General features: G+C 42.8%; 1 protein-coding gene across 1 annotated transcript; it reads right to left on the minus strand.

The window, feature by feature from the left end:
- Positions 1–2,197: 2,197 nt before the first annotated feature.
- On the minus strand, positions 2,198–27,015 carry LOC134535443 (protein yellow-like). The gene is made up of 4 exons (XM_063374544.1): positions 26,890–27,015; positions 13,831–14,107; positions 10,686–11,093; positions 2,198–6,629 (listed from the first exon to the last, which is right to left on the minus strand). The coding sequence occupies exons 2-4, from the start codon at positions 14,104–14,106 to the stop codon at positions 6,111–6,113; spliced, it is 1,203 nt and encodes a 400-aa protein (XP_063230614.1). The 5' UTR covers position 14,107; positions 26,890–27,015; the 3' UTR covers positions 2,198–6,110.
- Positions 27,016–27,927: the final 912 nt, after the last annotated feature.

Genomic DNA, 27,927 nt, shown 5'->3' on the forward strand with positions numbered 1-27,927 from the left:
GCCCAGCCGTAGTGCGGCTGAGGTGCACTGCAGAATGTTGAACAAGATGTGGGGTAAAAGATGGCCGGGTATGACGTACATACTTTTGGAGGAGATCGAGGTAGTGAGATGATTGAGGCAGTCCTGACACTACTGGTGTCACTTGTAGCGTTGTTGCAGACAGAGGCAAGTATTTGGTACTGTCCTCTAGGCATTGATTCCAAATGTCTACCAACGGGCCATAATGATGGAGGAAATCAGCACTAATGATTAGTTTGGTAACATCGGCCTCCTTAGAACACCAGACAAAATCACATCTAAATCCTAAGTTTAAAGTTAGGGTAAGGAAGCCATAAATTGAAATATTTGAGCCATTGGCTGCAAACAAGACATAATTGGACTTGGGCCGCCTTCCAGGTAGTCGGGCGCAAGGAAACACACAAATGTCAGCACCTGTGTCAACCAAAAACTATATCTTTGTGCCCTTGTCCGAGATGAAGAGGTGGGGTTGGATCGCTGGCCACCATCAGCGAGTCCCCTACATGTTTCCCGAGCTGTATTCACAGGGCTGAACACACTTTCAAACCCCATCGCCAAAGCAACGGTGGTACCAGCAGATTCTCTGCTGCGAGAGCGTTGCTGGCGTGATGTAGATGGGGAGCGGTCGCAACGACTTTCGTGCTGGCCAAGACGAGTGGGGACGCAACAGCTGCGATCTCCTGTCGCAGTGTTGTGGTCATCTCTCCTGTTTTGGCTGTCACGAGGATCGACATATTCTCGAACATGGATTCCAATGAAGTTGCTTCTGCCATCTGTGGTCTTGGATTTTGTATCGCGATGGCGTCTGCAAGCTACCGAAGAATTTGTCTGTGTCGCTATGATCGCTTGCATTGGTGGTGGCAAGCGACCTAGCCACAATGACCTGATTGGGTCATCTGGAACGACTGTTCCTGCCAAACTGCCGAGGTGCCGTAGAAACTGCGAAGACCTTCGGTCACCGACCTCCTCGTGTTCCACCAGTTGTTTCATGAAGCACTTAATTTCTTTATAAGTTCTGTTTTGAGTCGATCATATTTGTCCTCAGTTGGGGGATGAACTAGTATATCGCGCACTTCGGTCGCGTATTTTCAGTCCAAATTGCCTGCCCCGTGGTTGAACTCTGTTTCGTCGGATGTGACATCTGCTAGAGAAAACTGGTTTTCCACCTGCACGAACCACATTTCCGGGTCCGGAGTCCAGAAGGGTGGAATGCGAACTGCAACGCTCCCATGGAGACAGTTGAGGATGGGTGTTCAGCCATGCCTGCGGAAGTGTTCTAGGGTGAAAATGAGACACTAAAACATGGTGTGCGACGATGTGCTGGAGCACGATGCAACTGCTTACACTGTGTCGCCGAACATCAACATAACCCCTACCTGCGTGTCACGAGTCGCGGAAGTCCGATGTATGAGCTGGAAGTGTCACAGAACCCGTGCGTTCCCTCTACTTCTGCGTCCAAGGTTGCGATCATGCGGCGCGGATGACGTGATGCGGGTAACAAGCTGCGCGAGTGATGTGAGGTGCGACAGCTTGATTAAATTATGCGAAATATGGATATCGCGTGACACTTATTTTGGAACACACACTAGCCTTGTCCTATCACGTCGGGGTCACCACTGTAGCCGAAGTGGCTACTGATTATTCTGGAGGGCAGGTGGGCCACGCTATTGTCTACTGTTGTACACTAGTTATTTGCGCCGTCGCGTGCGCTAACAAAGTTAATTGATCTACAGCGAGCGACTCTGCCTACTCCTGATAAAGGGTAGACCAGGACCTCACAGGCCTGGCAGCCCGCGGGAGGGGTGATAATCCCCTTGGCATCCGGGCTAACGAGACTCCAGGAGGGTGCTAGCCCCAGGGGTGTACACACACACCAACAGGACAGCTCCTGCTGACAGCACGACTGTACCGGCACACACACCGGAAAAACTTATCTAATAATATCTAATTAAGTTTTATAATATAACAACACATTTCGGCATACCTGCAGTGATTATCAGAAAACGTAGCATCAAAGCTTAAGCTACAATACATCATTTAGTTCTGTAATATAGGACTGAGTCTTTAAAAAAATACATTTCAGTTTGACTTGAAAGAAACAATGAAAATGGTCGAGTGTTCTTCAGTTGTTTGCAACTCTTTAAGTAAATAACCAGTATGATGATGAACTCAAAAAAAAAACTTTTTTTTTGTTTCGGAGGCAAAAATTTATTTTAAAACCATTACTTCAATGGACAGAGCGAATCTTTTCATTAAATTTTAATACATATATATTATTTTGCTACTTTAATTTGAAGAAATAAGCTGCATATAGACTTTATTTTTATGGTTAACAGTTTCCATTCTCGACTGGGGCTATACACTGAAGTTTAGTTGCAAATACTGTGTTTATTTTACATTTAATATCAGTAATACAATGATACACTTCACAACTTAGTTTCAGTATATTGTGAATAATTAAAACATATTTTATTGATTTACTAATTATATCTTTAAATCGAACGAGTTTCATTTCATATATACACATTTAGTTCTGTAAGTATACACTTTATTTATGCCCTTTATAATCGAATACTTGAGTACTGAAATAAGTGAAACATTTTTCCAAGAGTGTAATATAGGCCTAAATGTAAAGATTTGGAAAATATTAAATTTTTTTTATTTAAAATATTTTTATAAAATCACTGTATTTAAATGATAGTAATTTTTGTGTGTGTCATTAGTTAATGCATTTTTGGCACCTTTTTTTTAAATTTTTAATGAAAGTTTCTATAACCTAGTATTTCTTACATACCTTTATTCAGTTTTTCCTACAGCTTTTTGATTTTAACAACTTTTACAGGTCTAAATGGTACACTAACTCCACTGCTTTCATGGACCTCCATTCCTTACGCCTGCGTTCGCCGCGGGGACGATAATTTACGCCCTATCGTTCCCTGGCCTCAGCCACTGTGCCAGACATCACACATGTAGTCACATGCCTCCAAGCTGGCACGCCTGGTAGTTGGCACGCCTGGTTGCTGGCACACCTGGTGGTTGGCACACCTGGTGCCTCCCCTTCATAAGCCCTCCTACTCCTCCTGTGCATCGGGCAACCATGCTTCTGATAGTGGAGTGGAGTCTGCATGATTGCCAGAGTCAAACCAGCCATAGACAAGTTACAATGTCAGAACTGTATCAGATCCCCTGCGAATGTGGTTCCACCAGTGCGTGCTAGAAGTTAGTAGTCAGCAACACACGGGGTTTGTAACCCCCTGAAAACAATATGGTTCATAATCAGTTGTTTAGATGATATTTGTATTAATTCTGAAACCTTCCAGGATCATGTAGAGCATATCACTTTGGTGTTCAGCAAATTGCGTGAATCTGGGTTAACTGTAAATCCGAAGAAAAAAAAGCATGTTGGTTGAAGAACCAGATTAAATTCTTAGGATTTTGAGTAGAAAATGGTAAATTAAAAATGGATCCAGCTAAGATATCTTGTATTGTGAATTTTTTCAGCACCAAAAAATGTAAAGGACATAATGTGTTTACTTGGAATGCTCGGCTACTTCAGTCGCTTTATTCCAAACTATGCCCAAATCAGTGCACCTTTGAATTATTTAAAAAGGAAAGGAGTAGAATTTATTTGGGGAGATGATCAGAAGAAGGCATTTAATCAGCTAAAAGAAGCTATCACGCACATCCCTGTGTTGCTCTTATCCGAATTTATCACAACCTTTATTGTCCAATGTGATGTAAGTAGTCAAGCTTTAGGATCTGTTTTTCTTCAGGAGAGAGAAAAAGGTCTCCAATCTGTGATGTATGCCAGTATGGTGCTTAGTAATAGTGAACAGAGATACAGCATGTACGAGAAGGAGACACTAGCAAGTATATTTGCTGTAGAAAGGTTTGAGAGATTTATTGAATTTGACACCTTTGACTTACGGACTGACAATCAGGCTTTAACGTGGATATTTTCTCATCCCCAACAACTTAGTAAGATTGACCGGTGGATTATGTGGCTAATTTGATAAAAAAAAAAATTTTATTTTAATTTTTCTTCTTAAGTCTTTTTAATGTTTTTTTTTGTGTCTCTACTTTTCACTGCAACTTTATATGTATGTATGTATAGTTAGGAATTATATGTTTGTTAATACCCGTGGAAACATCTTCCTACACAGCGCCTTTCTTTTTGGGGATGGATCGCCAGATGAAACTATGGCTAGCCAGACAAAATTGATGGCTCGCCAGAAAGAAAGCAGGACCAGGTGTAGACGAGAGATGAATAGCTAGAAGAAACCAGGGCCAACTAGGCACAATAGATGGCTCACCATAATATATCATGGTCAGTCGAACACTATTAATGGCTTGCCAGAAGAAACCATTACCAGTCAGGCACGACTGATGGCTTGCCAGGAGAAACCATGGATGGCTAATGTTTGGCATTTGGCAAGGCCTGGCAAGAAAATAAATGTCATGAACAATACAGCATGGGAATATTGCTGCATGAGTCACGATGGATTAGGCTGATGACTCCAGTGTGACAGCAGATGTGCTTTGCAAATATAAGCCCTTATTTTCTACCGTTCACTTATCCTGACACATGAACACTGGGAAAATGATGGCCAAATGAGTCGTTTCGTAGAACTTGTAGGCCGATGAAATTAAGATTCAGCGCACAGCAGGCCCTGTCTGTGAGGATGTATTACCATGTAAACTATTTTTGTGGAGAACTTACGAGAAAGTAGAAGAAATGGCGTGGTCAAATCAGGTGACATTATATGTGTGTGTGTGTGTGTGTGAGCTGAGGAGCAACAATTTCGTCGGTCGTTTTTGCCATGACATGTGCTGGGGAGGTTTTACTCGACCTCGAAAAGTACTGACGATGGGTGCCTTCAATATCATATTAGGAAAAATATTTAGAACTACTAAAATATTTATTGAGTTATCATGTAACGATTGCATTAAATGTTCACATTGTTATGTGCCAGTAGGGTTAGAATAATCGTAACAAATTACTTATAGTAATGTTTATTTAAAAAGAATAAAAGTTCTTAATAAAACTTTACACAGAACTGTCAAAATAGTAATGTTGGAATGGAAAACATGTTTTTTTATGAGGATATCACTATGTTCTTGCTGAACCCAATGTAATCCAACATATAAACTGGAATAATTACAAAAACAGAAACTATAACATACCACAGGAGCATCCCCCAGGTTGTTATAATGGTCTAGCAAGGTAGCATTTATTAAAAAAATTATTTTGCACCTGTTGACATTATTTGTGAAACTGTTGTGTGTGGCATTTCGTTGTCGATCACCGCACAACAATTATTTTGTGTGAATTGTGGCATTATTACAGTTTATTAGGATAACTTAATAAAATACTAATTTTTATTATAAAGCTACCCTGCTGGTTGACACATACCACGAGCCCCACACATCCAGAACCACTGCATTTCTATAACATAAGCATGAGTGCAAGCACCCTTAAAGTGCGGGTGTCTCCGAAGTGGCTGACTCTTCAACTGACTGCTCGGTGGCAGGCGTGTGTTTAAACAACAAGAACATTAGCTTCGAGTTGAAATTATTTTAAGTCGTAATTTAGCTCTTATATAATAAAAATATACGAGGTTATCTGCATAATGTCAATTAACATTAAGCAATGATTCGCTAGATGTCTAAGTCTTTATCACAATAAATGGCAATTTATAATTTTTTTTTATATTTGTTCATAAGTATCTGTGTATAAACAAATAAAAAGCAAGTTTTGGAAACAAAAAAGTTTGTACTTTGAGTTGAGACATAATTTGGTACACTTAAATCAACATTTTCAGGGGCATATGTAGGGGAGAGATTAGAGATATATCCTCCAACAAACCCCCTACACGCGTCGAAAATCTAAGAAATCCAAAATAAACTATTAATTTCTCCACCAGCAAAAAGAAAATAATTTGAAAGCAAACATATGTCCTCCCTTCCCTCCAAGCAAACGAAATTAAATGATGTGTACGCTCCTGATAAAACAATAATTGGTTTAATGTTGGTATTTTCCGTACAAAAAGGTTCCGCAGAAGAGTGTTCCCAGCGAGCACCAGGAGACCGGCTCAGACCAGCAGCAGGGAGTTGTTGTACGGCACGGCGCCCACGCGGATCCTCATGACGCGGAAGTTGACCTCGCCCGCGCGGTAGGTCCTCCTGAAGAGCTTCTGCAGGCGCGAGGAGATGAGCCAGACGTGGCCCGAGTCGCGCTCCGCGAAGCGCACGTCGGAGCAGAACTGCAGCTGCGCCGGGTCCAGCGCCAGCACGTGGTTGGCGTTGGTGACGGGGTCCCAGGAGGTGACCGCGTAGTCCGCCAGGGGACTGAGCACCACGGAGCCGTCGCTGGGGTCCACGGCCAGCGCCGCCGACTGCGAGGACTTGTAGCCCACCAGCGACACCGGCAGGGAGTTCTCCACGGCGCTGGGGTCGGGCCGGGTCCTCAGCGCCGAGACCGGCACCGAGAATATCCTGTCCGAGGCCAGCGGCTGGAAGTACAGCACCTGCTGTGTAGGGTGCGCCAGAGGCGCCGGCGACAGCCCCATGCCGATGATGCCATCGGGCAGCGTGAACGACTCACCACCCACCTGCAAACACACGGATATATTCCGACCTTGCGGCCGGCATTTCTCAACGTTCCCCTCCCAATATGAGCCCTTGAAGGGTAGTGTGGGAGTATCTTCCAGTTATCTTTTAAACATTCCAGAGCTTTTAATATACAGAACTGGTAGGGATCGCTCCCTGTTGTAGATTGGGAGGGTATTAGAGCTTCGGCACCGACCAGCGGCTGGGGCCACCAACCCAGCATAGTCACCAGACAGTTGGCTGTGTCCTGTGCCCTAAGACTTTATCAGCACTGCTGGCGCCTTCCCCAATCTCCCACATCACACTGGGACCCCTCAAAACCCCCAGTGAACCCGTGGTCCGGTGGAGGCCTATCCAACCACTGTAGCTATCCAGGCTAGTACCGGAGCTGTGTCGTCGCTCACAACGTCGACTCCGCATCGGGCTAGGGAACCCTTGAAGCCTGCTCCAAGCGATCGGAGCACCACTACCAAGTACGAGTCCTACCCAATTAGAATCCAGGGCCTTGTAGGAAACCTCAGAGGTTCACCGTTCAATCTTTCATGGATTCTTCCCGCACTACTACCAACTTGGCATTGGTTCGGTAGACTGTTCGCCAGCCATAGGCGTGCCTACAGGGGGGGGCAGGTGGGCCATGGCCCCCGCTAATGTAATCACTCAGATCGGCATTTTCTCTAATGCATTCCTTAATATTCGTATATTCCTGGCACTGTGACACTCAAACTGTGCAAGTATTGCCAGATAAATAAAAATGCTTGCCGGTTTGTTTAACTTACAATTGCCTGGATATCATTATATTTCTGTTCATTGGAAAACAACTTAAAATTGTGATAGATAGTTCCAAGTTGTTGGGAGAAAGTTACCTTGACTTTTTTGCGTGTTCGTAACCATAACTTTGGGTTAACTTGAACTTAATTAAATATAGTAGAATGTTTCTAAAATTTTATTTTTTGTAGTCAAAACTGTTCTCAATTTGTTGAGTCTATTAAATATAGTAATTGATTGAAAAAAAGAGGATGCTTTGCAGGTTTTTAATATTTGTGTTTGTGATTGTAATCAGAACTTTGAGATAACGTTTGCGTTAGCTTAATTTCGTAGAATTTATTAATTACCATGTAAATGAAAATCTTTTGCAGTTGTGTTAAAATGTGTGTTTTTAATAAGAACTTTATGTTAATTTGAACATAATTAAGTAGAATGTATTACCATGTAAATAAGAATATTTTGAAGGTTTGTTAAAATTTGTGATGGTATACAGTGCTTTGAGTTAACTTGAAAATACTTGAGTACAATATATCACTACATAAATCAAAATATTTTTTAATTTTATTAAAATTTGATGGATTGAACAATCATTCATTGTAAAACAATGTCAGTTGAAAATTCAAGCTATTGTGGTTTAAAAAACATGTACCTTTTGAGTGTCGTCTGTGTCATCTAGAATTTTGATTTAATTTTTTTTACGATGATGTATGTATTTCAAAGCAAAAAAAAATTAAGAGGTTTGTTAAATTTATGTTGTCTGAATTGCTGTGTTTGCATTCACTAAAAAGAAGTTCATTTAAAGGTAGATCTGGACCAAGCTATTGGAAAATTCGAGGGGGGGAAATGTGTAAGTACCCTTTAAGCATTGTCTATGGAAAAAAACATATTTTCAAGATTATTATTAATTATTAAATTATACGTATATAAATATTAACTAGTAAACATATCTCGTTGATACTGCACAAAAATATAAACAAGTCAATGAGTGAATGTATTTAGGCTATTTAACATTCTAAATTCAGCTTCTGATTTAAAAATCTAGCATGGCCCCCCCTTAATGGAAATATCTGCGCACGCCTATGTCGCCAGCTGCTGACCGACTGCCACTCTTCAGAGTTACTCCACAGGGTGTCCTCGTCTCCTCGGATTACCTTCCGACCTGCCGTACCTCGGCCCAGCAGATTTACAGCCGATTAAGGCCCGGAAGTGCCTGAACTCATCCGGCGGCTATCGCAGGAAGCCCTGGCTAGAGGTGACAACCACAGTGCGTGCGCTGGAGGGCCTCGGGGTTGCCTCGGTACTCCCCCGACTACTGGACTAGGGGAACGTATCACACCTAATCGAGCAGTTTACAGCTCTTTTTTAAGCCCGGGTGCACCCGAACACAGCGGCGCCATTCATTGTCCTTCCACTAACATAGGCCTGATCCATTCACTATGGGGCCCTTTGGGGCCGAGACGCCGGGGCTCGGCAGTCGAACTCCCCAGAAAGGTTTCAATCGCATCAGCTGTTGCCCGCAACAGCCAATCCACCATTTCTGGTCCCATACATGCAATTGAGGATGCACAATGGCAGGTTACGCCCGGCATTATCCTCTTCAGTTAAGACGATGCTATGACCAGAGGTTGAGGCTACCCATCCCAACATGGTCACCACGATTCGCCCCCAACAGTGGTGCCCACGTGACGGCAGAGGATTGCCACATGGTGCGGAGAGGCTATATATTTGCATTCTTGCACCCATTCCGTGAACCTGTTGGATCATGTCTCGGATACTAGAGCCGGCAACAGCTCCGACACCTCAAGGGACAATCACCTTCCCCGCAGGGTCAGGCCCACTCCCGCCAAACACACAGCCCGATAGGGCATTACCTGCTGCCCTCGGCTGCCAGCTTTACACGAGTCTTAGTGGGAACAGTCGTTTTTTGTTGTACATGTCAGTGGTAGATGAGTTGTTCCATCCTTCACAAAACACTTGATCTGAAAGGGACCAGTGCAACCTTGTTCTGATGGTCGGAGAAATTAAATGGCCCATTAAAATACACATTTAATTGGTTTTGAAGATTTTAATATTGCACCTAAGATTCCTAAGCCTGCATGATGCCCTATCACAATGGGGTTTACGATCAACAACCGGTAAAATTTGTACTATACCAGTCCGCTCTCTGAAAATGAGAGATTTTCATGAGATGATTCATAAACTGGAATAAAGGCGACATTATAGTGAAATATAAATATTTATATGATTCCTCAGCATTCTTCGTCAGTAAAAAAAGTGTTTACTATCGGTTGCTTCATGATAACTGTTTTCGTAATGATACTATTGAGCTGGGCAAATTTACAATGTTTATAATTGAAGTTATTTTTCAATATTTTGGTGAGGCAAATATTTTTTACAGTTTTAGATTTAATGCTGCATCTCACCAACGTAATATTAGATCAAGAAAGCCAAACATACACTGGATTTGTCACCATGTGGGTGCAGTAAAAGTGGAAATGCATACCTTTAGGTGCCCAATGTTTAATGCAGACTTTAAACAACCTGTTTTAGTATTTCCAATATAAGTTTGTTATAAGCTTTTAAGATGACATTTATGTTTACTCCAACTCATGAGATTAACATTAGTAACAATTGAATATGTTCTTGTTAAAATTAAGGGAGGCTGGATTTAGAGTCAATTCAGAAAAAAAAAGTGTGTTGTGTTCAAGCGAAATAAAATTTTTAGTTTTTAAATTGGTCGTGAAAAGATGGAAATGGCTCCAGAGAAAAAAATTCCCATCGTTAACTTCCCCATTCCAAATAATGATAAGAATGTGGTGACGATCTTGGTTGGGTTATTTTAGCCTTTTTATCCCTGATGGACATGTTATGTGCACATTTAAATTACTTTAAAAGGAATGAATGCTTAATTGGGTCTTACTGACAGTGTAGGTGGTGTGGTCACGGTTTGGCCACATGGTCGTGTGAGTCTATCACCATCTCTGGTCAGACCGCATGTAGTTGCCAGGCATATACAGATAAGAAGACTGAATGATCAGCTTGACTGCACTAACCATGTAGATGATGGGCAGACACAGATAAGAGGACTGAATGATCAGCTGGACTGTACTAACCATGTAGATGATGGGCAGACACAGATAAGAGGACTGAATGATCAGCTGGACTGTACTAACCATGTAGATGATGGGCAGACACAGATAAGAGGACTGAATGGTCAGCTGGACTGTACTAACCGTGTAGATGCCGGGCAGACACAGATAAGAGGACTGAATGATCAGCTGGACTGCACTAACCGTGTAGGTGGCGTGGTCAGGGCTGGGCCACATGGTCGTGTGGGACACCCGCCACGTCTGGTCACGCTGCATGTCGTACACGAGGATGCCGGGAGACGCAGTGTCGCTGATGTAAATGAAAGCGTTGTCGCAGCTGCCGCCCGACTGAGGGTCTATCACCAGGTTGGTGAGCAGCGAGTGCGGCCGCAGCGTGGAGCGCGGGAACTCGTAGCTGCGCAGCAGGCGGTCCGTGCGCATGTCGAAGGCGAGCAGCTTGGGCGGACACACGGGCCGGTAGTCCTCCAGGCTGGTCATCACGCCGCTGTCCAGCACCCACAGCCGGTCGCAGCGGTCCGCCCGCACGCGGTACACCGAGATCAGGCCCGAGCAGTTGGCCTCAGCGCGGTGCCACGTCCAGCTGGGGTATGCCTGAGGACCGGACACGCTCTGGTCATGGACCCTATCTGTTATAGTTAGTTGAACCTAATATACTCAGACTAGACTGGACCGTTACTACTCAGCATTATCCTTCAACTTCTGCATAACTCTAATAAATGGAATTTTGGTTTGGTAGTAGGTCCTACCGCATTTATAAGCCTTCATAAATTTTTAAGCATTCCAAGATGTGTCGTTGTATCTATGTGTTTCTAAAATTTATTTTTCCCAAGTAAATAAGTTTAAACATCTGTACAGTATTTTTTTTGCTAACATAATACTAACCCAAATATTAGGCACATTAAATTAAAATTCCCTAATTCTGTTCAGAATATTAAATCATCTTCCCCATCATGCAGTGTTAAAAAGGCATCAGGTTCAATAGCACAATCACGAGACGTTTTTGATGCATCTGCGAAAACAACAGGTGCATCTCTCAATGACGCACATCTGGTTGTTGCAACCATACAACAAAACTTGTACTCAATAATAGTGAGATTATGTAATATTCTAAAGACTATTACAGATATTGCAAAAATGTATAGACGGATCAACATTCATCCTAATGACACCAAAATTCAGGAAATTTTATAAAGGAAATCTGCAAATGATCATGTAAATATTTATGAGCTTAAACTGTAAGTTATGGCACAGATTCTGCACCATTTTTGGCTAAAAGGTGCCTTCAACAGCTTGCTGAAAATGAAGGTTACCAGTACTCTAAACCAGCAGAAATATTCAAGAGGGATTTTTGTTTAGATGATGCACTCTGTGTGAAAACACCGTGTAAAAGTTACTTAGCATACAATGTCAACTGATCAAACTTCTTAAATCTGGGGGATTTTCCTTAAGAAATTTTGGTACCAATCACCAGCTTTTCTAGAAGCAATTTCACCAGAGCATAGAGAAAATCAAACACTGCACTCTTTTGAAACTTTAGATGAAGTACGAACTCATCTAGAAAATAATACTGTAGGACCAGATATGAGGGCACATGGTCATCAGTTAACTGTTATTACAAAGTGCCAAATATCTTCAGCAGTTTCATCCATCTTTGATCCTTTGGGACTGATTAGTCCAGTGGTTAATTGTTACACGATATTTCTACAAAACATCTAGTCCCTTCAGTTTGATTGGGATGAAATCATCCACTAGAATTTTCATTGTGGTGGCAAAAGCTCTAAATGAGACTAACAGCTATCAGACATATATAATTCGATAGACACATACTAACTTGTCAGTGGTTTTAGCTGTGATGTACAAGTTTATTAGTTCTCAGATTCTAGCTAGCAAGTATATTGTTCGTGTCTGTACCTAACACCTGTTTCCAGTCAGGGTGATGTGGCAGTGAAGTTAATGGTTTCCAAATCTCAGGTTGCTCAATTTAAACACACAACTCTTCCCCGATTTGAATAAAGTGGAGTAGTATTTCTTGCTGTACTGTTAAGCAAGACTTGGCCAGTTCTAGAACTCAGTGTTTCCAGTACTACACTTTGACCATATTTCACGATTAAATTGTTCTGGTTGGCCTCACCAGCTAAAAGAGGGAAATAATTTGTTTCAAACAGAGTATAAGATATTCAGATTTTAACCAACGGATGCCATTGGAGACACGTACAATCGCTGACTTAATTTCTAGTGGAGTTGACCCAGATACATTGAGTCGCTTACATAATATGTGGTGGTACAGTCAATCATGGCTTCTGCAGCACCCAGGTGCTGGTAGTGGCAGTAAGCAAGGATCAAGACAAAAATACTCCAGAATAACAAATACCGGTGATCTCCGCAGTTGCAACAAAACGATTCATGAACTGTTTTCAAGATGCTCTGAGAGACTTTTCCTCAATGTCTAGACTGAAGAGACATAAGTCGGACAGACAAGCTTCTTGACAGCTGAAGAGATGGGCAGTGCTTTGCAAACCTGCATCACGATTGCACAAGTAAGTATTTTCTAAAGAAAATCCATGCCTTGAAGGAAAATAAAGTTTTCAACTCTAAAAGCATGTTAAGGGACTTGAATACCTTTAATGACATCAAAGGATGCTTACATGTGGTTGGAAGTTTGCATCATTCGGAGCTGACCTTTGGTAATACGTGCCAACTTGTCTCACCACCCAAACACCACATGACAAGACTCATCATTACTGCTACATGCTGGGCTTCAACTTTTGATAGCATCGTTGCGTCAAGAGTTCCGGGTATCAAAATTCCATCAAAATGTGTGCTCTGTCATCTACAAGTATGTGACATGTCCAAAAGGGAGCTGTTATCCAACCACTAACAGGTCAATTACCACTGCATTATGAGGGAGATAATATGCCATATGCTCATCTCCAATTCTGACATATGCCCTAACTTCTCATAATTATCCAGAAATTTACGGTATTCAGTATAAGTTCTTAATATATGACAAGAGTCTTAACAATGTTTTGGGGATATAAGACATGAATAGAACACTAGGCTCAAAGGAAAAGGATCCAGTGTGAGAAGAACATCACATGAACTCCATTGGCCGAACGTGGTCATATTGCGACTTTGCCAAGATGAACTTAAAGAAGAGTACCTGTAGGGTGGGCTCAGTGTTTGGGACAGCGGTCGCCAGCAGGTGCAGTGAGGTACCTGGAGGATGGGCTCAGTATTTGGGATAGCGGTCTCCAGCAGGTGCAGTGAGGTACCTGGAGGATGGGCTCAGTATTTGGGATAGCGGTCTCCAGCAGGTGCAGTGAGGTACCTGGAGGGTAGGCGCCGAGCCGAGCTGGCCCCGCAGGTCGGAGCGGGAGATGGTGGCCACGGTGGCGGCGACCCCGGTGCGCAGGCGCGGCAGGCTGAGGAACACGCGGCCCCAGCCCACCTCCAGCCCCGTGAACACGTTGTTCTCCGGCACGTAGCTGCCTTTCGGGAAGTCTGCCGGCACATCGAACTGCAGGAAGGGCCACTGGCTGACCACCTCCAGCTGAGCCCGGCACACTGCCGCCAGCAGCAGCACACTGGCTGCTGCCTGCTTCATCCTGCAGCACACACACTGCTGGCCACTGGCTGACCTCCAGCTGAGCCCGGCACACTGCCGCCAGCAGCAGCACGCTGGCCGCTGCCTGCTTCATCCTGCAGCACACACACTGCTGGCCACTGGCTGACCTCCAGCTGAGCCCGGCACACTGCCGCCAGCAGCAGCAGACTGGCCGCTGCCTGCTTCATCCTGCAGCACACACACTGCTGGCCACTGCCTGCTTCATCCTGCAGCACACACACTGCTGGCCACTGCAAGCTTGCTCAACCATGACATCATCAGCCGCTATAGTGAATACATACTCGGTAACAATGGTCAGTGCTTCTATAACATTTTGTATTTTGGTTTTAAACATCTGATTTGTAGAAAATTTAGATTTGCTAGCCGAATTTTTGGTATCTATCAGCTTTTTAATTTCACTTTTATTTTGTTACTGTTTTAGAGTTTTGAATTGTAAAAACACCTTCCTAGTAACCTTTTTTTGCAGTAAAGTAACATCAATTTTCTCGCGCAGAATGTTGTTATGCAATACTGGTACATCAAGTAATGTCCTTACGGGTGTTACCGCGATACCTTCAGTGTAGATCGCAAACAATTCAGAATTTTTTTGACGTGACATCTAATAAATCAATGAACGCCGGCTGCACGCACGATAAAGGATGACTCATTGTCCCATACGCACATTGTCCCATTACGCTCATTGTACGCTTGCGCCGCATCTATCTCTCTTCCACTCGATTGGAACCACCATCGATTTGACTTTTTCGAGGCACATTAAACTTGAAACACTCCCATTCGTTTCCTACTTTTCCTATCATCGTCCTATCATTAACAGAATAACACAGATTGGAAGAAGTTAAATAGCAAACATGTATAAAAGTTATAGTTAAAATAATCTGTTCGTTAAAGTAATAAACATATTTGAATTAATGAGTGCAAATAAAAGTAAATTTAACAATTAAATTGTAGATTTAATTTCACTCCTTCTTTGTATCCATACAAAATAGTGATAATTCAATAAAAATTATTCAATTTTATTCATAAAACCGACTTTACAGACAACCATTTTTTTTGTATTAAACTTTGCTGTAAGTTGAAGTGTTGGTACAGTACCGAGGAGACACCCAGGGGGTGAGCACCATCCTTCCCTGGCTACCAGCACGTGCTGGTGCTCACGGTGAAGTGCGAGCCAGCACAATGCCGTGTGGAGTCACGTAGCCCCGTGACGCGCGCTGTTGTCCTCGCGCCTTATACACCCGCCAGGGCCACCCTCTGGCCGTGACATGGGTACCACTCGCTCCTCCTACCATTGTGGTGCGCGTGCACTTCCCTTTGGATCTGCACATGCAGGTGTAACATTTCGTGCGGGGCCAATTGATATATTACACTTTGTTCAGGAATATGTATGAATTAATTTATAATGTAAATTAACACATTTATACTTATATTTAAACTTCACGTTTGTTTTTTTTTTTCTTTAACCATACCACTCGCCGCTGGTGCAGGCATCTGCAGTGACTGCAGGGGCCGACTTGTTCGCGCAGCAGTCGCCCATCTGGCGACACATTTAGGTATGAAGACTTTTATGACGTTTGTGCTTTTTACAGCAAAAGAATGCATTAAATCATGCGGAAATTCTGTGCAAGACATAAACTAAATTATTGTAATTATTTTTCTGCCAGTAAAGACGTGATTGAATAAAACGAATCCTTTGTTTCATAAAAATAAACACGTAAGTTAGACACATGAAAGTATATCCCCAAAACGAAGAATTTTTCTGATATTTCCTTAGTTATTTTAATAGTCTTCACAGTAAACTGAGTATGTCTTCTAATTCTTGATACAAAAACTTTTATGAAAGAAATCGTGACAATTGACCAATGGCGTTTCAAGGAAACTTCCATTTCCCCACTGACACATTAATTCACTGCGCCATCGTCCGTGACAGCCTCGTGTGTCAGTGGATGTCAGACTCTTCCCAACTGAAGCAGAATCAACACTTTGTTCGTGTCCCAACAATCAGCTCGAGCTTCCCTGTTTCCAGGCCCGGGTTCTTGGGCGCAGTGGCTCGTCTGGGCGTCTGTTTCGTAGCGGGCCTTCCTCGGGACATGCCCATGTCCTCTCATAGTGCTGCAGCAGGTTCAGGAGATGTGGTCGCTAGTGGTCGCCAACCAAACAACCAGACAAGACACGGACTTCTCTCGCTCTACTTCACATCCGCAGCCGGCGTGGCTCACGCGTCTACTTTCTACTGCAGGCCTGACCGCAGCCAGACTCTGCGCCGCGTGTCGACATGTCTTACCTCAGCGCGACATTCCCAGGCGCAACGCGTTACAAACACTGTGGGCTTATCTTAGCTGCGAGCTCTCACGCAGACTTGTGCTGGAGTGTTCCTGTGAGAGTGGCTCGTCGCTTGCTTCCAGCCAAGAAGCTTGCAGCTGACCGAGGCGTATATTCAGAGTTAACATACTTATAGATAACACAATAGGACTTTGAAAAACGAAAGTACTTTTCTCCTAATTAATTTTCCCCTATAGTCACGGCAGTGCTACTGAGGCTTAAGCCGATATGACTGGCGCTCTGTAGGACATGGCGGGATACCCATCATGGTGTGACACCTGTGACATAGCGAGATAAAGTTACATAGAAGGAGACCTATGACATTGCAGGAAACAAGTAACATGGTAGTATATGTATGTATATATATATGGTGAAATACCTGTGACATAGCAAGACTCAAGACATGGCATGAAACCCCGTGACATGGCGAAATACTCGTGGCATGGCGACAGACCCGTGACAAAGCGAGAGAAAGTGACATAGCGGAAGAACCATGACTTAATAGGAAACCTGGAACATGGTGGAAGTTCAATGACATGGTACAAAATCTGTGACATGGCGGGATAGCTATAGCATGGCGTGAAACCTGTGAGAATGTGGGAAAAAGATATTAAAGGAGACCTATAACATGGCAAAATGCACGTGACATAGCTGGAAACCTCTGACATGGCAGGACACATGTAACATTTTAGTAAATTTATAGCATGGTGTAAGATCTGTGACATGTTAATTGAACCGTGACATAGCGGGAGACATGAAATATTTAAAACCCGTGATATGGCGGCATACACTGATGACAAGGCGTCAGACCTGTGATATTGCTGGAGAAAGTACATACCGGGAGACCTATGACATGGCAGGAATCCTGTGGCATGGTGGAGATATATGATATGGCAGAAGACTTGTCATATTGTGGGATGATCGTAACATAGCGAGAGACCAATGACATGTGTGATCTATGAATTGGCGTGAGACCTAATACATGGAGGGAGACACGTGTCTTGGCTGGAGACCGATTACATGGCAGCCAACTTGTAACAGGAAGTCTCATGACATAAAGAGAGCTTTGTATTAATTTGGTTATAAAAGCCTTCGAAGCTGATTGAGTGGGTGAAAGACAGTACAGTACACTCAGAGCTACACAAGAGAGAAACATTAAAAAAAAAAAAAAAAACTTACTTCTCACAAGAGGAAGTAGAAAATGGATCGAATTTGAATAAATTAAAAACCAAGAGGTTTTCTTAAAGTTTACCCTTTTTATTGTTAGTTATAGTTTTCATTATTGTCTTTTGATAGTTTCAAGAATTACACAATTACACAGAGCAAAGTTACTGGGGTCCCGGCGTCAAAACTTATCGATTACAAATAGATTATCAATTGTACATGAAATACAAATTTAACATTTTCCTTTGACCAAACAAAACATGTTATAATCAAGTTTTCACAAAAAGACTAACATAAATAATTTAACTAGGAAAGTTTATGGTTAAACATTAGTTAGCCCAACCAGTGCAGGACTATGTATAATCTAGGTAACAATCTCTGATATGGTTGACTGTTCGCCGGGGGTCACTGGAGCGAGGAGTAGAGGTGCCGGCTGGAGACACGAGTGGGACTCATGTCCAACGAAGAAGGAAGAGGATGTAAATTTAGCCGAATTTAGCGATGGACTTGAGCCGGAGAAAGACCCTAACTATTGGACCATCTCTTGGAACCCACTGGAACCAAACTAAAAAGGAGGTCCAGTGGGAAAGAGTATAAATAAAGGTGGCAAGAAACAGGGATCGTGAAATCAGGGTAAAAGTTAAGTAGAAAGTCAGCTATAGGCGAAAAGGAGTATAATATCCCACCTACCATCCTGGGGGTAGAATGATGAAAACCACTCCCTCCGGAGATGCACTAGGTCATGCTACAAGAGTACCTAGTGATCAGAACTACGCCGATATCAACCTAGAAGTAAATAAAGTAGGGATCACATCCCTCAAGCTAGTCGCTGCGAGACTGCGTCACGTCATGGGTCGCGAGTGAGAAGCACCGGTGACGGCAGAAGGACGAAGCAATCAATCCTTTGGGCTGCACGTAGTTAAAACTCGCGCTACGGGCCAGAAGGCCTAGGAAGTGGTGGAACTGGCCTCTGATTGGCTGGAGATTGTGGTCGAGAGATCGCTCCGACGACCTAAAGAAAAAATAACAAAGATGGCTGGTAGCCTAACTTAAGGGGCATCAGAGGTAACTTGTCACGCTCCGCTCCGCCGGGGCCTAGATGAAACAGACTCGGCGTTAGTTCACAAAAGTCCCGCAAGAGGGACTAGCGTTAGCCTGGCACTTATGGGACCAACTGGTTTGCGCTCTGTCGGGAGAGAGGGGTGTGGTGGCGGCCGCTATAGGCCTTGCTACTCGCCGAACTAAAGTAAATAGTTGGCATCTTCGCCACGAGATGGCGAAGGCAGACCTTTCGCCAGCCAGGATGTCGGCTCGCTGAGAGCCGAGGTTAAGGTCCAGTAAGTTCTCTCGGTGAAATTCCTGGAACAGATGAAAGGGGGGATCTGCTAGCTCGTGAGAAATGTGTTAGGGCTGGCACCGACATGTGCCCGACATCCCTGATGGGGCATGTCTGGAGCTGCTAACCTAAGCTGAGCTCTGGGAACGGGGCTGCCCTGGGAGAATGCTAAAAGCGATCTCGGTCACGAAGCCGGACACTGTTACTTGTCGCATTCGTGGCCCGAGGCGGGAGGAAAAATTATGTCTTATATTTGGCTGGTGAAATCACACCAGGCTCTCAGTTGCGGAGCTGGGAAAACGTAGCGGAACTCTAGTATAAAAGATTTGATAAGGATGAACAATGAGCTAACAAAGTTTATATTAGGGTTTTTTTTAGGTTAAAAATAAATTTGTGCCAACTATTTAAAATTTCCGGCACAGTGGGAGACCAGGGAAATGGCGGGAGACTCGTATCATGGCGCGAGGCTTGTGACATGGGCGGAGATCTGTGACATGTTGAGAGTCCCGTGACATGACGGGAGACTGTTAAATAATGGGAGATCTGTAACAAGGAGGGACAACCATGACATCGCCGGAGACCTATGCTATGGCAGGATTCCCATGAAATAGTGAAGTACTGTGACATGGTGTGGGTTCTGTGTAATGGTGGTAGTCTGTGAATGGTGGGAGTTCTTTGACATGACAAGAGGCCTGTGACTTGGCAAGAGACTGTCACATGACAAGAGACTGTGTAATGGTGGAAGACTCATGACATGGCGGGACCCCGCGAAATGGCTTTAGACCCTTGACATAAGGATAAACCTTTGACACAGTGAAAGACCCCTTATATGGTGGAAGACTCGTAGGGACATGATGGAAGTCCCGTAAAGGTTTTGGAGAAGAGTGACATGGTGAGAAAACCACTGGCATAGTGGGAGATTGTAACATGGTGGGAAACCAATTAAATATTGAGATACTTGAGACATGGCGGAATACATATAACATGGCCGGATATCTTATTTATCCGTTATAGAGGTTTCGTATTACATATAGTGTAACCAGAAATGGCGTGTGACTAAAAACCTTTTGAATCCATGTTCCCCATTGCAAAAACCATTCAAAGAACTGTAATGTGCTGGCGACTATAGTACTCGCCGGACTAGCGGCTAGTGTAACACCGGCGCCAGGCATGAGGTAGGGCCCCGGGGGAAAGGGGCAGGGCGTGGCTGTGCTGGCGACTCAAGGTCACGCCTCTGCCTCCCCCTCCACGGCATTCATGTTGGAAATAACAAACAGACAAAAAATTTAGAAACTATAATTTTGAGGTTTTAATAATGTAAACAGTCATTTACAATGTTTTTTTTTTTTTTATATAATGTTATCGAAAGCGAAGTGCGGGGTGTTTACCTCGCCCACGTGTCTGCGCCCTGCAACAAGAGGCGATGCTGGGGCGCTGCAGTGAAAGCAAGCAGAAACAAGGCGAAGGTGAAGTCTCGGCGGGCGTGGCCAAGGACAGCTCACTTTCACCGGCCACTTCACCGCCTCGCCGCCTCGCCACTTCACCCGGACGTGGTTGCGTGGCGGCGGTGAGCCAACACACGCACGGCATGGTCCTACTGAGGTGTCGCGAGGTCTGGCCACGTCTCCGCGTGTACAATGTGGGTTGCAAGAACAAGTAAAAAGATATTTTGCTATGGATTGTTGGAATGAAAAACTGAGTTAGGTCCATTTAGCAAGCGCGGCTCCAGAAGGGGGGGGGGGCGGTGGGGGTGATAGCCCCTCCCGAGACCAATTTTATTGATTTTTGTATATTTATGTTTACTTAAATATTTTATTTCATATGTTAAACTTTTATCTCATCAAACGTTACATGGAGCTACTAAGGTTCTGTATTTGAAACCTGTAATTTGTAAATAATATTCCAAGGCCAATATCTGACCACTTTCATTTTTTTGCAACTACGACCTTTCTTTGTGCGATAGCCCCTCCCGAAAAGTCATCCTGAAGCCGCCATTGCCACTTAGTGTACGAACGTTTATTCTGTTGGTTTCAACCTTAAGCGGAAACCTTTTTCCTTTTGTTTTTCAATCAGAAATTCCTAAAAAGCTGACATTGGGTGAAAAAGTTTATTTTAGGCTCTAGAGTCGCAATCAAAAGTAGGTATTGTTTATATTTAAGGTCTCCAGAACACAGAATTCTCTAATTTTCAACTTGTTAGGTTATCTGACATGTATAATCTTGTATATAAGTAAGGTTTAAGATTATGTATATTTTTATTTTTATGTTCGTTACAAGTGTAAAAACAAATGTGTTAAATATCAGTAAACAAAATCTAAATAATTGTTAAAAGGGGAAATACTAATTTGGGGTTCCATATTACTCTGTTGTTGTTCGATATATATATATATATATATAAGGCACCTTTGCACACTTAACAAAAATTTTGTGTACCAAACTGGCAAATAATGACATCTTAAAATACATTTTTTAAATAAGTAATTTTTGTTTTACAGTTTTTTAATCTAAATTTTGCTGTATTGCACCTGCTAAAGATTATACAGTGAATCCAGTGAATGTGTTTAATTTACCGGAATATACTTTACTTTTCACGATTTTATTTATAGGCTTTTATATTTGTCACTATATGTCATAGTTCATCCATCCAAGTGGAATACGTAAACATTGAAACACGACACTCACTACTGTAAATCCAATGAAGAATATAAATGGTAACTGCCTTTCTGCATACTAAACAAACACACGGGGAAATGAATGACAGTAGAAGAAGCAAGCTATGCCGAAAGTGATAAGTCCATTGCCAGGCATAAGCCTACTCAGTAAAGTTCGCTAAAGCAACATAATGTGATCTCGTATATTGTCGCTTTCACTAGTTACAATAATGCGTGCACAATTTGCTCGGATGAAAAAAATGTTCCCTGGTAGCTAAAATCTCAATATGTGAGAGAAGTCATATACAAATTAATGTATATACATAAACAGACTCCAGACACCAACATAAATATTTATCGTATCCCAACATGGCTACATAAAATTTTAAAAATCTGGCCAAAAGCTTGTCGTAGTGTTGTTGGCCGAACATAACGGCCGCGGAGGAGAGACATTACAGCATTAGACACCCCCCCCCCCCCTTCCGCAACCCACCAGTGGTTAGCACCGCAGTTACTAAAAGGATTGTTCTTAAGCGTGACAAGGTTTCAATAATGATGTATTGATGTTTCAACCTTTTATCTACCTCTACCAACTTGGTAGCAAATAAACATGTTTCATGTTTGTTTTAGTATTAAAACCAGTTTATACGATTTATCTTCGATGTATAGATATCTTTTTCTTGATTCGGTAAAATGTTTGATATCCAGTCCAATAAAATTAAATATCCAATTAATTATTTTTTTAAAAAAGAAGCTATTTCATGCAGAGACCTGGAAAATTGCCGACATTCGCTGCGTGGCTGGACAGGCGCTATTGGCCACGCCCTGAAGGAAGAGAGGCCCAGTTACGCCCCTGGACGAACACATGGCCCGGAGAGGAGACAGCGAGAACACGCGCTTGCACTCTGCAGAGTGCATGGTGTGAGTGCAGGGTGCATGGTGTGAGTGCAGAGTGCATGGTGTGAGTGCAGAGTGCATGGTGTGAGTGCAGAGTGCATGGTGTGAGTGCAGGGTGCATGGTGTGAGTGCAGAGTGCATGGTGTGAGTGCAGAGTGCATGGTGTGAGTGCAGAGTGCATGGTGTGAGTGCAGAGTGCATGGTGTGAGTGCAGAGTGCATGGTGTGAGTGCAGAGTGCATGGCGCCCTCTGTTACCAGAGTGGTAGGGCCTACCACCCGACTTGCTCAGATATTTGTTTGTATTCAGAAATTATTAAAATAAGGTTAAATATATATACTTTTTAATTTTATTTTTGGTTATTTCTCAAAGACCACAAAATAGTGCATTTTGACAGTACTATTACACATTGAAACAACCAGGAAAAAAATATATCGATTCTAAACACCAATTATTATTTCACGGAATAAATTATTTGAAGCATTTAGTCAACATCATTGAGAAAGCATTTCATCATTTAAGCGATTTAGACAAACAGACAAAATTTTTAATACAAGAATATATAAAAATATTGTGTTCCGAAAAAAGTTGAAACCAATAAGGCGTCTTTCAGTTACGTTTACTTAGGAGTAAAACATTAATTTTATTAGATCACACTCTTAGTGAAATACAACAAGAAAATATAATTCTAAAAATATAATACCAATTTTTCCATAAAAAAAAATTTCAGGTACTTACCTAAATTTTCAAAATTTTCATTACATTATAAAGTTGTGGCTAACAATTTTGTGCTCTTTGGGTATATTTGGAAAAAAGAACACACATAAAAAAGGACAGCGCTAATAGCAAATATCGTGTATTGGAAAGAGAGAGTATATGCCCATTAAATACACACACCTAACAAAAAATGAGACACGCTTTAGCCTGGTGCCAAATATTCATGCGGAATTTCACATGTCACCACATAGAGATACGTACAACTAGAGACATGTACAAGGTACACCAGCGGCATAAAGCTCAACTCTCACTCGGGCGGCGCAGGTAACTCTACTGACCGACCTCAGTTAAACCGGGTGCCGAGCGCGATGAGGTAAGAGGCATTTAGAGCACGTCCCAGTCACCTCATAGAGCACGTCCCAGTCACCTCATAGAGCACGTCCCAGTGTCACCTCATAGAGCACGTCCCAATGTCACCTCATAGAGCACGTCCCAGTGTCACCTCATAGAGCACGTCCCAGTGTCACCTCATAGAGCACGTCCCAGTGTCACCTCATAGAGCACGTCCCAGTGTCACCTCATAGAGCACGTCCCAGTCACCTCATAGAGCACGTCCCCGTGTCACCTCATAGAGCACGTCCCAGTATCACCTCATAGAGCACGTCCCAGTGTCACCTCATAGAGCACGTCCCAATGTCACCTCATGGAGCACGTCCCAATGTCACCTCATAGAGCACGTCCCAGTGTCACTTCATAGAGCACGTCTCAGTGTCACCTCATAGAGCACGTCCCAGTGTCACCTCATAGAGCACGTCCCAGTGTCACCTCATAGAGCACGTCCCAGTATCACCTCATAGAGCACGTCCCAGTGTCACCTCATAGAGCACGTCCCAGTGTCACCTCATAGAGCACATCCTAGTGTCACCTCATAGAGCACGTCCCAGTGTCACCTCATAGAGCACGTCCCAGTGTCACCTCATAGAGCACGTCCCAGTGTCACCTCATAGAGCACGTCCCAGTGTCACATCATAGAGCACGTCCCAGTATCACCTCATAGAGCACGTCCCAGTCACCTCATATAGCACGTCCCAGTGTCACCTCATAGATCACGTCCCAGTGTCACCTCATAGAGCACGTCCCAGTGTCACCTCATAGAGCACGTCCCAGTGTCACCTCATAGAGCACGTCCCAGTGTCACCTCATAGAGCACGTCCCAGTGTCACCTCATAGAGCACGTCCCAGTGTCACCTTATAGAGCACGTCCCAATGTCACCTCATAGAGCACGTCCCAGTGTCACCTCATAGAGCACGTCCCAATGTCACCTCATAGAGCACGTCCCAGTGTCACCTCATAGAGCACGTCCCAGTGTCACATCATAGAGCACGTCCCAGTGTCACCTCATAGAGCACGTCCCAGTGTCACCTCATAGAGCACGTCCCAGTGTCACCTCATAGAGCACGACCCAGTGTCACAATACAGTCCACATTGCAGTGTGGCTCAAATGCAGGTTCATCACAACACACGGCACATCTCCGTGACTTCACGAAGTGATCATCTCGGTGTCAGTTAAAAAAATTGGTTGTCTGTAAAGTCGGTTTACGGACGATAGTTTAACGTGAAAACGTCATAACAAAACATTGATGAAATGATTGCATACTTTTATGAATAAAATTGAATCATTTTTATTTTTATAATAAAAGAATAAATACTTGAAATTATACTAGTAATCAGATTTTTAAAATGCAAGAATAATTAACCTTTATTGCCGAAATTGTTGTTGTAATAAACAATGAAAACCACATTAACTTTTCACTTCACTTTATAGACAGTCGAGTGGAAGAGAGATAGATGAGCAAGCGTACAATGAGCCTAACGGGACACAGCGTAACGGGACACTTTTTCGTGCGTGGAGCCGGTGTTCATCGATTTATTAGACGTTGTCACGTCAAAAAGCACGTCTCAGTATCACTACAAAGTTCAAGTCTCGAAGTCACCACAAGTGTACATATCGGTGTCACATGCTTATTGTGGTGCACTATATGGTAACATCGAGATGTGCACTATGTGGTAACCGAGATTTCAACCACGTGGTTACACATAGCGCACTTCTCTGTGTCACCAGATAATGCACGTTTTAATTTCATCACACAGTGAAATTTTCTCTGTCACAGCATAATGCACTTTTTAGTGCCACCACACAGTACACATCTCTGTGTAACTGCATGGTGCAATTATTAGTTCCATTGCATAGAGCAAGTCTAAGGGTCACCATTTAGTACACAGCTTTCTATGTGCTTTAATGAAGCTAGATATTTCAAGAACCAATGTCCCATAAAGTTTTAATAAAGATTCGCATGCTAATTACAGTTCGTTTTTCATGCTTATAGTTTCACAGACACGATGTTTGCATAAGGTAAACACTATTTTAACAAGTAGTGAATGATGAATTACCTAAAATACTTTAGGGGGCTTCTATCTTAAAAGAATATATAGGCTTGTTAAAGAAAATTGTTATGATCATATTTTAACAACTTATTATTTCAAAGTTTACTCCATTAACCCACAAAGCTTAGTATAAATGACAAAGTAGTTATAATTGTTCACAGAATAATTAAATAATTAACTGTATGTAAAACAATTTGATAGTTTAAACTCTCACGAGCAGTGGCGTATGCAGATGGATTTGGAGGGGGATGGGGGGGTGATAGTGAGATATATACTTAAGGGCAGGCATTTTTCGCGAAAAAAATCTGAACACACATTAGACTGCAGCAATGTATACCCGCACCTGTGGTTTCTTCCTTGTGATTGGCGGCCGTCTGCGAGAGAAGTCGTTGCCTTATTTGACCGAGCCACTCAGGATGCGTTTACTTCAGCACTGAATCACCGTGATTGGTATTGTTACAATCGATATGTACCTGGGAGAAACTCTCCCAATCACGAAACACAGACGATGCATACAGTGTTATAACTTTCATCTAGTCTCGAAATCTCTGCATGGCCTGTATATACTCCCCCACCCCCCGTATTTCTAGAATTGTTGTATTGCGTACGCTCCGGATCACATAAGTGTTTTCTTTCTTTTGATAAAAGTTATTAATTATGTTTATTTATACAATAAGATAACATAAATATAAACTGAATATAATATTATTAGCAAAATTATGTGCCAATATAGGAGGTAATAATAATTTTAAAAATTGAAAAAATATTGATTAATTTTAAACCTTCTTTTGTATTATTTCATTTGAATATTGCTTAGATTTATTTATTTAATAAATTATCACTCTATAGAAAAATTTATTTTTAAGTTATTAAAAAAAATTGTTTGCTGGTCAGTGGATATCTTTTAAAATTTATATTTAAAAAAATATTTCATTGTAAAATATTATAGTTGCGAAAGTATGAACGTCTATTACACTTATTTTTATTTTAGTTACATGTTAATAATGTCAACAATATACCTACATACATGTTTTTTTATATAATTTTTAAATGTAAATAAACCCTTTAATGACATGATACTCAATTTTATGCAGCATCATCAAAAAATAATTAACAAATAAAACAGTGCACTTTTTTTTAATTGTGCACAGGTGATTGTGAATATGCACACCATGTCTTTAATGAATCGCGTGGTGGCTATGTATACCACCGAGCGGGCAGTGGGCCAGCTTACCTGAGTCTGGGCGCTGTGTGGTGGCGCTGTGTGGTGGCTGTGTGGTGGCGCTGTGTGGCGCTGTGTGGCACTGTGTGGCGCTGTGTGGCACTGTCGGCACGCGACTGGCTGAGGCTGGCTGCCGACGAGACTGAAGCCACGCCCCCTGCCACACCCCCTCCACACCCCCTCCACTCTCCCTCCCCTCTCCCAGACTGTTAATGTAAGATAGACCAGGTGGGTTTTCGTCCTTGCTTTCATTCTCGGCCAATTGTAAGAGTAACTAAAGCTTAAAATAATTCCCATCACCTTTCGTGGAGTTTGTTAATCATTCACTCTACGATAAACGACCCTGTAGATACAAGATACCTGTCCGACGAAATAAATACACTGTCGCTTTGCCTACCACGGAAGCCTAAATTTTTCGATACTTGGAATACGTTTCAACCAGGTCTTGTTCAATGTCAGGCGCATAGACCAAGCGTCTCCGAACCGAGAGGTATTGTATTTTTCGATGATACTCGAAAAAACATTTTAAACAAGCCATGACCAGTGTCAGGCGTTTAGATCAGGCATCTCCGAACTACGAGCTCAATCATGTCCTGAGTACAGACTTGACGATCCACAATCAATGAAAAGGAAGCACATTTGGAAGCACAATCAACGAGAACGGAGTGTAACCACACGAGCACGAGACCGTGACTGCAGACATGCTACAAGACTCGGTGCTACATTACAGGCAAGCCTGGCAGCATGGCAGCATGGCAGCATGGCTGTCAAACAAGCAGTTGCGCGGAACGACTCAAGTACCACTAGACCTGTCTGCATACATAGCACATGATGTGGGTCTACAATTTCAGGCAAGTGTAATGGCTAAGTTGCTACATTATAATACAATTCTTGCATCATGGACGTGGAACACAAGACTAGATTTATCATTATCCTTTCTCCACATTTAGCACACGGTGAAGTACTACATTTATCAGACAAGTGTGGCAGCCTGCCAATGAAACACTTGGCTGTGTGGAACGACCCGATTGCTACTATCTTCCTCTTACA

The sequence above is a fragment of the Bacillus rossius genome, chromosome 8, assembly GCF_032445375.1.
Source record: "Bacillus rossius redtenbacheri isolate Brsri chromosome 8, Brsri_v3, whole genome shotgun sequence".
Lineage (NCBI taxonomy): Eukaryota > Metazoa > Arthropoda > Insecta > Phasmatodea > Bacillidae > Bacillus > Bacillus rossius.